This window comes from Notolabrus celidotus, chromosome 4 (genome assembly GCF_009762535.1).
Source record: "Notolabrus celidotus isolate fNotCel1 chromosome 4, fNotCel1.pri, whole genome shotgun sequence".
Classification (NCBI taxonomy): Eukaryota; Metazoa; Chordata; class Actinopteri; order Labriformes; family Labridae; genus Notolabrus; species Notolabrus celidotus.
In genome coordinates this window covers 10,345,374-10,359,473 of record NC_048275.1, presented here as the reverse complement: position 1 = coordinate 10,359,473, position 14,100 = coordinate 10,345,374, and the positions used below count along the sequence as shown (strand labels likewise).

At 38.8% G+C, this 14,100-nt stretch overlaps 2 protein-coding genes across 3 annotated transcripts; one reads left to right on the top strand and one right to left on the bottom strand.

The window, feature by feature from the left end:
• Positions 1-227: 227 nt before the first annotated feature.
• On the bottom strand, positions 228-4,443 carry mettl18 (methyltransferase like 18). The gene is made up of 2 exons (XM_034681859.1): positions 4,214-4,443; positions 228-1,896 (listed from the first exon to the last, which is right to left on the bottom strand). The coding sequence occupies exons 1-2, from the start codon at positions 4,316-4,318 to the stop codon at positions 925-927; spliced, it is 1,077 nt and encodes a 358-aa protein (XP_034537750.1). The 5' UTR covers positions 4,319-4,443; the 3' UTR covers positions 228-924.
• A 189-nt stretch (positions 4,444-4,632) lies between these two features.
• Positions 4,633-12,309, top strand: zdhhc16a (zinc finger DHHC-type palmitoyltransferase 16a). Of its 2 annotated transcripts, XM_034681857.1 has the most exons (12): positions 4,633-4,811; positions 5,292-5,293; positions 6,517-6,774; positions 6,874-7,068; positions 7,171-7,259; positions 9,432-9,460; positions 9,605-9,738; positions 10,694-10,777; positions 10,875-10,960; positions 11,410-11,533; positions 11,705-11,775; positions 11,892-12,309. In XM_034681857.1, the coding sequence occupies exons 3-12, from the start codon at positions 6,541-6,543 to the stop codon at positions 11,992-11,994; spliced, it is 1,149 nt and encodes a 382-aa protein (XP_034537748.1). In that variant the 5' UTR covers positions 4,633-4,811; positions 5,292-5,293; positions 6,517-6,540; the 3' UTR covers positions 11,995-12,309. The 2 variants fall into 2 exon arrangements, with proteins under 2 accessions (XP_034537748.1, XP_034537749.1); XM_034681858.1 differs by lacking the exon at positions 5,292-5,293.
• The last annotated feature ends 1,791 nt before the right edge of the window (positions 12,310-14,100 follow it).

Sequence of the window (14,100 nt, the reverse complement as noted above, 5' to 3'; positions counted from 1 at the left end):
AGCTGTTCTATGTATTTGTTTGTACGTGTTTGCCAGCAATGTATGCTGCAAGCAAAATGTATCATGATTAAGTCTATGGAAAACTCAATAAAAAAAGTTAAAAGAGAAAACTGTAGAGACTTGCATTTTTGTGTTAATTTCATGTTACTTTGATGTTACTTTCCAGCAAAAACAGAGAAGTCAGCATCATGCCATGTCCAGGAAAAAAATGAAAGAGTCATGCAGTGTGCAATCAGTAATGTCTTTTAGGTGCTGTTATATATAACCAAGAGAAACTGTGAAATAAAGAGGAAACTGGCAGCATGTAGGAAGTCTAGGGGTTGAATGTAGAATCCACCATGGGCAATCATATTAGTATACCATTAGCTCTTCTCCATGTAAGCCACAAGGGAGGTCTGCATCAATACAATTTAATCTATTTTCCTTTAGTTGTGAGCAAATTTCAGTTGTTATCTTTAGATTTTGACTTTAATGTCAGATGATTATAACTTGTACACTGTAGTTGAAAAGGAAGTATAAAAACACAGAGATAGGCCGAACCAACCTCACTGGTGTTGTCAGTGGTAGCATGGCATGTTGTGGTCTGGCTTATCAGCATCCCAGTCAATTGTTTTGTTCTTTAGAACGCTTAAAAATGAAAACAAGCTTTGTTTCCTAAGATGATGAGAAAATAAATCAAGCTTTGCAGAAGACAAAGGGAAACTATGAGTTTTCACAGGAAACCTTGGTCAGATCATCCCATCCCCTCTGGATTGTTACCACCCATTTTCATTTGAAGATAACAGGAAGAGGTGAAATGATAATCTGTCACATTTCTTTTTTTATACTTTTATTATTATACGCGACCTGGAAAACAGCTGTAAAACATTATAACATCTAAGAGCTTGCTTTTAGAAAAGAAAGGCTTCTGTGTGAATGTTGATCTCAGTTGCCCTTTGCCTTTTTAAAACGCAGCACTACAACGTGTCTCTGTAGTCCTTCCTCTCCATCCCACAGGTGATCCAGAGAGAAAATTCCCCTCTGCTCCACAAACGTCTCAAACAGGTGAAGTCCACCACCTACGCCGAAGTAGTGCGATTTGGTGGCGAGGTAGATCAGCCCGTCTGGAGCCAGCAGTTTATGGAGGGTCTGGTGTAGTGTGGGGTAATATGTCGTGTTGTAAATCGTCTCTGAGGTGAATATAATGTCATATTTGGGGTGTGGGTTCTCCTTTTTAACCAAAGCAAGAAATGTGCTCCAGTCACCGGAGAAAAAACGACACTTTGTGAGTTCTGGGTGCTGAGACAGGTCAGAGGCCTTCTTCTTTGGTGGTGACACACCATCCTCTACGTCTTGTTTCTCTTTCAACTTCTCCTCACACCCCTCTCCCACCCCTCCCCCTTTTCCTTTACCCTTCCCGTCTCTGTCGTCCTCACTGTCTACTTCGTCATCCTCTTGGCAGTTTAGTATTACATTTGGCACCGTGAGCTGTTCAATAACCGTACTGTTATAGTCTTGGAAGTGGACTTGCCGTGCCCCTCTCTTCATAGCCAATATCCCCAACAGTCCCGCACCGCAGCCCAAATCCAAAACCGCCTTCCCCCTAAAGGTCACTCCGTCTTTCTCAATCAGCTCCAGAAGGTCGTAGGTGCACTCCCACACCTTCAGTCCCCCCTCGTACACACCCGAGATGAGATCAGACCTCTGTTCAGCGGTGCGAGAGAGGATTTTCTCCCCGTCCTCTCTCTCTGCGGCTGTCTTTTCAAAAACTGTCTCATTGAGGAAGTAAAGAGGAGGAAGCGTTCCTATTGTAATTGTTTCAGCCACAGCATCCATGAGGAGAAACTGGGGGTCAGAATTTGGAGGGTGTTCTTTGGCCTCTTTCACCGGCTCTGCTGGATTAGTTTCATCCTCAATCTGAATAAAGAAGAGCAGATTGTTTGTTAAAGACGCTACATAGGAAGCCTTATTAATGATTTTGTTTCAGGTTTACAAAATTATAAGAGACAAAACATCACAGAGTTAAGATAGAAATGAGCCTGTGTACAAACTGCAGCATGGAGGACGCATATTTGAATGATGGTGTTTTGGGTATTCAAAGTGTCTTCCTTCTGAGATGTCCTAAATATGCTGCATTATGTGTAGTATGTGTTTCAGGAAGAACAATTATAACCAAATATTAAAGCTGTCACCTAAAATACAACCATATCTTACTAATTCACATTCCTACTTCACCACGTTTCATCTTACTTTTAGTACCAGCTGAGACTTGTAACTGGTGTAGATGTCAAAACAAGACCTTTTCAGGCTTTCCTAACCCTGTATTAACATGTTGAAGTTGACACAAGGAATACAAGGAATCTGTTAATAAAAACATAATGAGGTTAAATGAAGCAGATGCGCCGTTATCAGATCTCTTATATTTCAGATCTGGGATAACACAATGATAATGTCAGAACTGAGAAACAAAGCGCTGTGTTTTCCTGGATGTCTACGGTCTCTTAATGAGCCTACTGATTACCACCTCTTTGTACATCTTGTACATCTGTACATGCGGTCTAATAACGACAACCAAAAGCCACGTGACTGACTCTGTGACTGACTCTCAGATAGACTAACTGTTCTTGTGGTCACACCCACAGAAACACATCACTTTTAAAAAATGCCTGATGTGTCAGAACTTTGACATCTGACTCAACAGTAACTCCTCCAGTCAGCTATCAGTATGAGCTGGTATGAACTTGTATCATTTCCGTTGAGTTTTATTGACACACTTCCACCCTATGACATCAGAGTTAGTGGGCAAGGAGACTGTCAACCTACGCTCTCTAGTGGATGTTCACCTAACACAATTGTTAGGTAGAACTCACATATCCTCATAGCTGGGTACATTTCAATATGAAGACTTTTAAATAATCAGAAATATGCAATATGAAATATCTAAATAGTAAATACAAAATGTACAATTCCTGTGATCTCAATTAATTTTTTTAGGCTTTCAATCAAATCTATTCAATGTTACTATACCCTCAAAGACAAATGATAAAAATATAATACATAATTCTGATTTTTTTTTATAGAAAGGTTCATTATTTGTAAGGCATAGATATATAGTAAAAATATGCATGGTATATCTTTAAAACAGGTTTATATATTATATAAAAAAGACAATAAATACACTTCTTAGACAGGTAAAAATGGTGTAAGCCAAGGATAACTGTTAAAGAAAGTTTTAATACTTAGACAAGTGTATGAAAATTAATTTATGTATAATATAAAAGAGGTCTGAGCCAGCTTCGGGCTGCGATTTGCCACCAGAAAGATGCAATGTGTGAGTCTTAATCCTTGGAAAGACGTTCTGAGATTAATTGATTAATTAAAGGATGCATTTCGGTTAGGACGAAATCAGTTATGACTCTGTGTCCGGCGGGACAGTATTTAGTATGTATGTTAAGTTATAAAGGATAGAGAGAGAGCAGATTAAAGATAATTGGCCGCACAAAAAAAAACATGATGATGAAATTTAAATGTTTATAAAATGTTTTAAGTGTGTTTTTGTTGATTGTTACTGTTTTGTTTATAATTCTAGAAAGCACTTTGAATTGATCTTTGTATGAATTGTGCTTTATAAATAAGCTTCCCTTGCCTATAATTTAATTTAGCCTATATGAGGTAGCTGACTGGATAAGTATAATTATAGAATTAATGATTTCCCTATTCTTATATATAAATAACATCTAAGTGTTTAATAGTGTATTTTGCTTTGTTTTTATTTTCTCTTTGTCTGCTTGTTTGCATACTTTCTCTCGTTTTCTTTACATGTTTAAAAAATCTTCTTGCCCTTCTCAACACATGAACTTCATGAATTCAATAATACTGAATTATACTGTAGTATGAGGGCCTTGATTTACAAGAATAAACTTTATTTAGTGTTATTCAGCACTACTGTTTTGCTCTCTGCAGCACTTTCCATGTGCATTTTGAATATAGCTATAGATATGAATGTAATGTTGATTATTAAAGGTTTATTTAGTGTCTAAACGAATATCCTGTGGTCGCCTTTCTGCTTTCAAGCCTGAAAATACTAAAAGCCACTCCAAGTGCTAATGTTATCTGTCTTTTAATGACACAACTCAATTCAGCAGGTCGATTTATTCAGCAGGAGTCCCCTGAACTGAAGAGGGATACTACAGTCTGACAGTTTGAGTAACTCAACCTACAACACGTTACTCACTTTAGCAGCATTGTCTTTCTTTCCCTTTTGCATTTCATTTCCATCCCCTTCGCCAAGAAGGTTCGTTGTTTGTGAAGGAACATCGAAGTTAAAACAAAAAGACATAGTGACTGAAAACCCTGCAGACAGCTAGCTTGGAAAGTTCTTCGTTTACTGCAAAATCCACATGGCGAGGAAGCTGGCGTGCAAGTGTCGCACAGTCGTTGCGTTTAAGAACTACAAATCCCACAATTCTGACAGCCACAACACAGCTTTAAATATTTCTATTAATTAAGTAAATTTGCAGCCAAGAAGCATTTAAAATTATATAACAATCAGTTAAGTGCATAACATAGAAATGGAGGCATAAAAATGTACATTTCTGCAGAAGCGTTGAATGTTAGAAATACTTCCTGACTCTTACTACCATGATGCATTTCGCCGTCTTCAAGCGCATGCGCGGTAACTCCGGATCAGGATTCAGATCTGTAAACTGTCACAGAAGGTCCCTGATCCTGCGCTTCTCCTCTAATATGGGGCAATAATCCTGTTTTTATCCTCCTTTTGAACATGTCCACGGGAGACGGTCTTTCGGCAGCTTCATTGCCTTCATAGAAGAGTGAGTATTTCATTAAATATGCCTCAAAGGTATTAAATGTAAACGCAGCAAACGTCGGGTGTTTGATTTGGAAAACAGAGCATGACATCCATACAAAAGGGATTTAGGAGGGCTCGCGTTTAATGAGGCTGTTCACAGAGATGTGTTTAATGAAGAACATTATTTTAGAGGGCGTCTTTGCAATTTTTCGTGTTAAAATCTTGAAATTGATGGAGTGTCGTGTAAGTGAATGGAGAGGCAGTCCCACTTTAGACCCTCTCACCTCACCTGCAGAGCCTCCACCCAGACTCCACCCTGTCTGGAATGCAGCAAAGCAAGGGTTGGTTTTTGGCATTAACTATAAACAGACAGTCCCTTTTGTCCCAATCTCAAATGATGGATTGGTTAGCTTTAAATCTGTTTTAATGAACAGTAGATGCACTGCACCTTTAAATTACCTGTACCTGTAGTTAAAGTGTCAGCTGACACATACTGATGTAGCAGTTCTGTTAACATCTTCCCTGCCTAACAATTCAAGATGGCAAGCTCCCAAATGTAGGGTATTGTAATTTTTATTAAAGAGACTTCATTAGAGCTGGAAAGATTAGTAAATGGACAGAGAACTATTTGGAATATACTCTGATAATATATTTATTGTTAAAATAGTTCTTTAAGCTTATAGATGCCAAACATTGTCTCTAGAGATGGGATTTATGGCTCTTTGAAGGGAACCGGATCTTGAGGTGCCGTTCCTTTGTGTATGTATGTATGTATATATATATATATATATATATATATATATATATATATATATATATATATATATATATACTCTATTGGTGGGAATTATTCTGAAATATTGATTACAATTTCATTTGGCATTGTAAACAATCCATAAGATGGTGATATCCCCGTGCTTCAACAGAGAGATCACTATTTTGAATTTACCCTCACCTAAAAAACTTTGTGGCACTATGAAAAGGACGCAGGCTACAGATAACTTCCATGCAAAACAACTTTACTGTAAAATTTTCCACACAAGAACATTTTAACAATACAGAAAAAAATATAAAAAATGTATAAATAAGAATAAATATAAGTGTATATAACAGATATAAATACAACCAGAATAAAAATCAGGACATTGTAAAAATGTGAATGCAAAATTGTACTACCCCACCTGGTGTTTCTACACCTGAACTACTTTACAAACAGGGGCTCAGCTCCTTGACTCGAATCCACATCAAAACAATGTAAACAATAACAAAGTGTAGACAATAAGTGTGAACAAAAGACTCATGGGGCACGCAGGTGACACGTGAAGGCAGCGTGGGCAATCTGCATGTAAAAACGGCTCCTAAATGAAGGGCTTGCAACTGCGAATCGGTTCTCATTGTTCACCTAAAAGAGTCGTCCAAAAGAACGACTCGTTCGCGGACATCACATCTCTAGAAAAGAGAACTATTTGGAAACTACTCTGATAATAGATTCATTGTTAAAGTAATTCTTAAAGCTTAAATGCCAAACATTGTCTCCTTAGAGCGCTCTCCCCTTGTATTGCTTTTCTATATCTGATTGTAAATTAAATATCTTTACCTTGGTTTATGGGTTGACTGTCACAGAACAAAGTAGTTACATTTATTTCAAACTTTTTTTGCTACAGGCAACAATTCACTGATAAATGAAGAAAAACGTATTTGACAAACGTGTCTCTCTTTCTTCACAGGTGCACACATATCACAGATGCAGGATGCGGTGGTGTCCCAACACAATGCTCCACCTGCTGCGCTGTGTGCGTTTGCGGTCATGCACCAGGAGAGGAAGGAGTAGGCTACCCTTGCCGGTCAGAGAGACATGGGCCTACATGAGGCTGCTGGTGCAGTCACTTTATTTTAACTCCCTGACAGACTCAGACGTGGTTTTTGACTCAGTGTTTGAGCCGGTGTTTTGGACTGTGGATTATATCACCCGCTGGTTTGGCATGGTCAGTGTGTGTTTTGTCGTTGTGCTTTTCACTGTGTGCAGACCTCTTTGAAGTGTCTGAAATGACTTTTGACTGATGTGTTCTGTCTTCTTCTCACAGGTGTTTGTTTGTCTTGTTGTGGTACTAGTCGGCTCCATTATGGTGATTGCCTATACTGTCATGCTGCCTCTGGTCCTCAACTCATACTCCCCTCCATGGATTGCCTGGCATATTTGTTTTGGACATTGGATTATCACAGTGATTATTTACCATTACTACAAGGCCACCATGACAACCCCTGGTCACCTCCCCACAGTAAGACATCACTTTTCTCCAGAACAACGAATAGCTTTACTGATCTTGGCGTCAGTTAAAATAACATTTCGTGATGCATCAAAAATATTCTCTGTCAATCAGGAAAAAAATGACAGTCCGTTTGTGGCAGTCTGCAAAAAATGCATCCTACCCAAACCAGCAAGAACACACCACTGTGGCATCTGTAACAGGTGAGTTCAGGTTCTTCTCTTCTGTCTCTTCAGATCATTCACCACTTGTATGGTTTAGACCAGGGGTGTCAAACTAATTTCAGTTCAGGGGCCACAGACAGCCCAATTTGATCTCTAGTGGGCCGGACCAGTGAAATCATAACATAATAACCTATAAAGAAGGACAACTCAAATTTTCCCTTTGTTTTAGTGCAAAAAAATACAAGTCACTTCTGAAAATGTTCACATTGAATGTATTATGTTTTTACATAAACAGCTGTTGTATTTTTCGCTATGATGAGTCTCATGCAAAGACAACGGCTGTGACAACGTGACTCCTATGTTAAGACTCTAAACAACTGTTTATACTACTTTCTCAGTCTTATTTAAAGCTAGGGTTGGTAGCCACTGAAAACTAGCATGAATTTGAATGTAGCATTTCCTCAGGACTCCGTCTAACCCCGCCCCCCCGCCCCTCGGCGCTCCTCCAAAACGACGCCCCGCTCACATGCATGCGCGCCGCTGATTCGTGACCATATATCGTGACTTATTCAAAACCGGTCCTCAGCACCTCTTGTGTTTTGCACTACGTCAACTCATGTCTCACTCAGCGGTAAGAAAACACCAAAACATTATCATAGTGAAAGTTAAAAACACAAACAAACATGAAATGCACGCGCAGGAGGCGGGCAGAACGGCAGGACGGGGTTTGATTGGTTTCATATTTTGGCTCCTGATGGCAGGGATTGGTTGGTGTTTTCCCAGGTTTACTCCTGCTGTAGATAGAGGCTTTTTTCCGCTCTTTTTTAAGAACACATTATGTATTCATTACCATCGGGACATAAAGATCATTTTAACCAGTATAACAAAAAGTGTATCTAAATCTGATTACCAACCCCGGCTTTAAAAGACAAGGTTAATGAGGTGCTGTCAGCCTAGCAGTTTGAACGTGCGCCCCATATTCAGAGGCTATAGTCCTCATCACAGCGGTCACTGGTTCAACTCCCGGCCTCAGTCTCCTCGGCTGTCCTATTAATAAAGGCAAAAAAAGGACCAAGTTAAAATTACCTTGACTTAAAGCTGCTTGGTCTAAATGACTGGTTCTCAACCTGAGGTCTGGACCCCCCAGGAGGGCACAAGGCTTTGCTTGCTCAAAAGTTGTCAAAATGACTGAAAGACTTGGTGGGTAAGATGCACTTTTAATGACTTTTTCTGTAATCTAAAATGTTAGATGTGTCCTATAAACTGGTGCGACCAATGTAACAGTATAAAACGCAGAGAGAGGTATTCTATGGTGTAATGGTAGTTTACCCAGAACTAGCACTGTTGGAAGAAGCAAGTGACCACTTCAATACTCAAGGCATGCTGGTGACAGAGCAAGCCAGACCTGTTCAGTGTTTTTTGTTTCGTTAGATACAAGTAGGAGGCTCCTAGATAAAAAGGTTAGGATACGCTGATCTAGATAATGAGATAAAGATTGATGACCAGCAGGAGCTCAACAAACATGAAGGTTAAAAAACAACACAGCTGAGAACTTTCTTACAGAATTAGCGCCGTATTTGCCTTTTTTTTAGGCTGCCCTTCAGAGCCTACAGTCCTCTGCTGGGTTATTTTGCTTGGTAACCATAAATAACTGGACCAAGACAGGTGTAAAGGCATGATCAAGATGGTGAGAGAGGTCATTGGATGAGCGCTGTTGAGCAAAGCTCTCAGTCTTAGCGAAGGCTGAGTCCATCCTCAGTGACCCTACACAACCTCGACCGAACAGGTTCAGACTGAGCGATCAGGGCAGAGGAGGAATCCTGCTCCAGGATTACAGTGAAGCAGGAGAGCTGATGAAACAGCCTCATTGTGAATAAAATAAAGAGTATGTAGTGTACAGAAATAGGATTCGGGGATTTTTGATCAGGGATGTGTAATGTGCAATTGTAAAGTCATGGTCCACTGCAGTTTGTCTCTTATCTGATGACTTGGGTTGTTTTGTTTTATTTATTTAACCTACACTAACATGTGTGTTAGCTTATATCAGGGAAAAGCTGATTGCAAATGCTTTCCCTGTGTGACTGTTTACAAAAGTGTGTGTGTGTGTGTGTTAGAGGTAACTATTTGGTGCTGTAGCTTCATGTAAGGTGGAACCAACCTCTCATAGATGTCTGTACGTGGATCTAAACGTTGTCTCTTTTTCCTTCAAAGGTGCATTCTGAAAATGGACCATCACTGTCGTATCCTTTCGGCTTCCGTTGTACTGAATTTCTATTTTTATTGTTCTACATATTTCCAATTGGTGCTTCCCTGTTTTCGAGACTTTGAAATCAAATAATGTGACCATAAGGAGGAAGAGGTTTTCCTTAATGTGAGCGTTTCAGCCTGGTTGAATAACTGCGTGGGCCACTTCAACCACCGGTACTTCTTCTCCTTCTGCCTCTACGCGACCTTGGGATGTCTCTACTGTGTCATCAGCGGCAGATATCTGTTCCTTGATGCATACAATGCTCTTGAGGTGAGATTTACCCACTTATAGCTAGCCTGCTTTGCGTTATGAGATGACATATTTATATCAGTTTAAAGCAATGCCCATTTTTGGTCATCTTAAGGCCTTCAACGTGACTTTTTTAAACATATGACATTGCATGAAAATTAATGCAGTCATAAAAAAGGGTCAAAATGTGTTGACTCAAAAAAAAATTCCAGTTTTCATTGTATTATGAAGGAGCTAATCCATTTTTAGTTTTTATTCATCCCCTAAATTCCTCTCTCTGACACTGTAACACGTGATAAATAAAGGGTTAATTATAATATTAGTGAATATTCAGTATGTTACATTAATACTGAAGTTAATTAAAAGATTTTAAAAAAAATTGGAACGATCCATCAATATATGACATATTTATATAAGGTTAAAGCAATGCCCATCTTTGGTCGCCTTAAAGGCGTTCAATTTATGTTTTTTAAACATATGACATTGCATGAAAATGAATGCAGTCATAAAATAAGTGTTGTTGTAAGTCATCAACATATGTCAAAATGTGTTGTCTCAAAAATAAATTCCAGTTTTCATTGTATTATGCAGGAGCTAATCAATTTTTAGTGTTTCGTCATCCCCTAAATTCCTCTCTCTGGCACTTAAACACATGGGAAATAAAGGGTTAATTATAATATTAGTGAACATTCAGTATGTCACATTAATACTGAGGTTGATTAAAAGATTAAAAAAAAAATTGGAACGATCCATCAATATATGGCATATTTATATCAGGTTAAAGCAATGCCCATTTTTGGTCGCCTTAAGGCCTTCAATGTGACTTTTTCTTAGGGCTTACAGAGTTGAAGGCTTGTCAGGTTTGGTCTGATACCAGTCTGGTGTCTTCCCTTTAAGGGGCTTTTCCTTTTCCTTACTGCCGCTGCCTCTTTCCTTCTCTAACCATCTGGGCTGCATTTGTGGGCTCTATCAACAGCGCTTTAAGCATTTGAATGCTGAAAAACCAGGAGTACCCGTGACCGGGATGGGACAGCTTATAGGGCTTCTGCCCCCTGGCCAGGTACAGTCTGAAAAGTAAAACCACTCACAATGCTGACAAACCTGTGTGTGTCTTATCTGATGGTTACACAACATGTGCTCTTTTTATTTTTGTCAAGACCAACTTTCTGACACCTGCACCTCCATACACCTTTATGGATCGGATGACTCATAAGTGCATCATCTTCATGTGGGTGTTTACCAGGTAACAAAATGCATTTCACACTGCCACTCTTCTGACATAGAACCATGCATCTGACTGTGCCAAGTGTTAAAAACCCAAACAAGCATGTGTTTGTTTATAAAGGCTTCACAGAAAGTAAACTCAAAGATGTTTCAGTGTTGAGTAAATTCGCCTCATTTCTGCAAATATCTGCAAAAAACAGCGCGTAGATTTTTTTTCAAACTGATCCAGGAAAATAATTTTAAAATAACATTAAGCATCCTTTTCTGTTAAGTCAGATCTGTACACAGGCGTTCTCCTTCTGTTGGTACGGAGCAATGAACTGCATTAATTTGTTTCATACCAGCTCCGGGCAGTGTGCCACGGCTTACATCAACATTATCTCTCAGTATGTAGCGCAGAGCAGAGACATGCTGCTTGTCCTTATTATCGGCACAGATGATCAAATGAAATGTGTTCTGTTCTCTCAGCACAGTGAGTGTGGCCCTGGGAGCGCTGACCATTTGGCATGCAGTCCTCATATCCAGAGGAGAGACCAGCATAGAGAGACACATTAACGGCAGGGAGACGAAGCGACTGGCAAAAAAAGGAAGGGTGAGCTTGTTTAGTGCTTTGAACGGTGAAATAAATCAGAATGAGATGAGTTATGAGAGATGTAAGAGACTACAAACCCTCAATTGGAATAAATCTGTTCTTGTTTTAACGCCCATAGGTTTTACTAGGTTTCTAATTGCCCCCTTTCTTTTCCTGTAACTGCTCTGGCAGGTGTACAGAAACCCTTTCAACTACGGCAGGCTGAATAACTGGAAAGTCTTCTTAGGCGTAGAGAAAAGGAGGTGTGTTCGTCTCATGTTTTTAATGATTTTCCACAAAGATACCAATGCATCATATATCCATCAGTGCTGCTTTGTACATGTTGTAACTTCCCTGTTGATTTATCTTTTGTCTGCAGTCACTGGCTGACACGAGTTATCCTCCCCTCGGGACACGCCCCACTTGGTAATGGCCTGACATGGGACGCCGGCACAGTTAAACGGGACTTAATACCTGTATGACAGACTCTATTTGGGCACACTTGTGGCCCAGATTCTGCAGGTTTTGCCGCCTCAAACTGTCTCTGGTCACTTGATCAGGTTGATTTAACGGGATACCTCCCAACAGCTCAACCTCCAATACCTCAAAAACTTTCTGTGGCATTGCTTATGGTTCACCGGTCTACATTTGCACCTCTGACAAGTGTTAAAGATTGTTTGTTGACTTACCGGTCTTGGGTGACTCAGAGCTTTCCACTGGGATGAGATTGATGTTTGTAAAAGATACATATTTTCACTGACATATCATGAACTGATGAACTTTCAGATTTTAAATAATTCCTCTGTTTGTTTTTCCTAAAATTACTTTTTATTTATATAAAAAGAACAAGAAAACATCCAAAATACATACCACTAATGTTAAGGACACTATAGTTCCTTCTAACACGTCCACCTCTCTGTTTTCTGTTCATACATCAGTCCAATATCATCAGAAATGAACTTTAAAGGGAAACTGCTGTACTACGACAATGTGTTATTTATCTGTTTTTTTTTTGTACCTGTTAAGTTAATAAATCTTTATAAAGTGATTTTTATAAACAATTTGTTACAGGAAGCATTCTTTACCTTCTAAAAAATGCTCACTGTTCCTACACACACACATACGCACGCAGGTAGTTTCTGTATTAAGACCTCTTTTTTAAAAAAGGGTAAAAATATTCACAGTTTTAATCAGTTCAAATTCATAAAGCTACTACAAGTTCTATTTATACTGTTCACTTTTTATCTTCTGATGGCCCTTTATGCTAGTGAGCAGACCAACTCCAGCTCAAATATTACATCACAGTGTAGCTCACGCAGACAGTCTGGTAGTAGTGGAGGATTAATTTGAGATTAGAGAAGACTGATATGAAAATACTACGTCAGACTTCAGTAGAGGAGATGCTCACAGATGAAATGAGGAAGAGGAGAAATGTAACCCTTTAAATTCCTCATGCCATGGCTCGCTGGCTTGAAACTACTCCAAAATTAGATCTTTTTGATACCCAGACAACTGGAGGTTAAGATCAGCTGTAACAGGGTGAAAATAAGAGGAAGAGTCCGTCAGATAAAGGCAGTAGAGATTACAGGATGATAGCAGATTTTAGCCTGTTTTGAACTCTGTTTCACCCTGCTACTGCTCATTATTCTCTCCCAAACCCCTAAGCAAGAGTCAGCAAGAGTCAGCAATCTCTCTCTCTCTCTCTCTCTCTCTCTCTCTCTCTCTCTCTCACAGAAATGTAAGTATTCAATCTTCCAGCAGGTGTCAGTGTTCGACATCTCAAGTTCTGTATGAGGCAGTACAGTTTTCAGAGAAAGGATTAATATAAATAAACATAGTTTATAAAAGATGTCATCATTAATTCTGATACTTCAGTAAGGACATCAGTGCAATGTGAAGAGTTAAACATTTTTGTTAACTATTTAACTAATTTCTTATACAAGCTACTCCTCATCAGGATAATGATACTCTTTATATTTACATGTGCTTTTGATATTCCCTGATTTATAAAATAAATACAATTTGACTCGTAAAAATATATTTTATTTGCATGATATGTGTGTAAGGAATAGCATACATTGGGCCGCTTTGTCCCTGACAAGAACATTTTGAATCTGGCTCATAGACTGTATAATTAAGATCTGGTTTTGCACTTATCAATTCAATTCAATTTCCTTTATTGACATGAACAGACATGTTATTGCCAAAGCACATAAAATTCATACACATACATTACATATTATATTCATTACATATACATTCAATATATGTATTTCTATTATCATAGGAATTCTGGTTTTATGCTCTGTTCTTAAATATTCTTCTTCTACAAGCATATTGCTAGTTTTGCACATTATGTGGGAATTCCCAACACTTTAATTTAATTATGAGTGTGTATTGCCCCTAAATAACCATAAAATTACACTTAAAAATAGGACAGTTTTTCAAAACTGGGTATTTTGTTTGAAGAAAGTGTACCAACACTCGGGTTTGTACAATTCTAGTGCTCATATTTCAAGGCTGAGATACACTTTTGTTTAAGCAAAAAATCTATTACCTGACTTCCTCCATCCTTTTCACAATAAAAC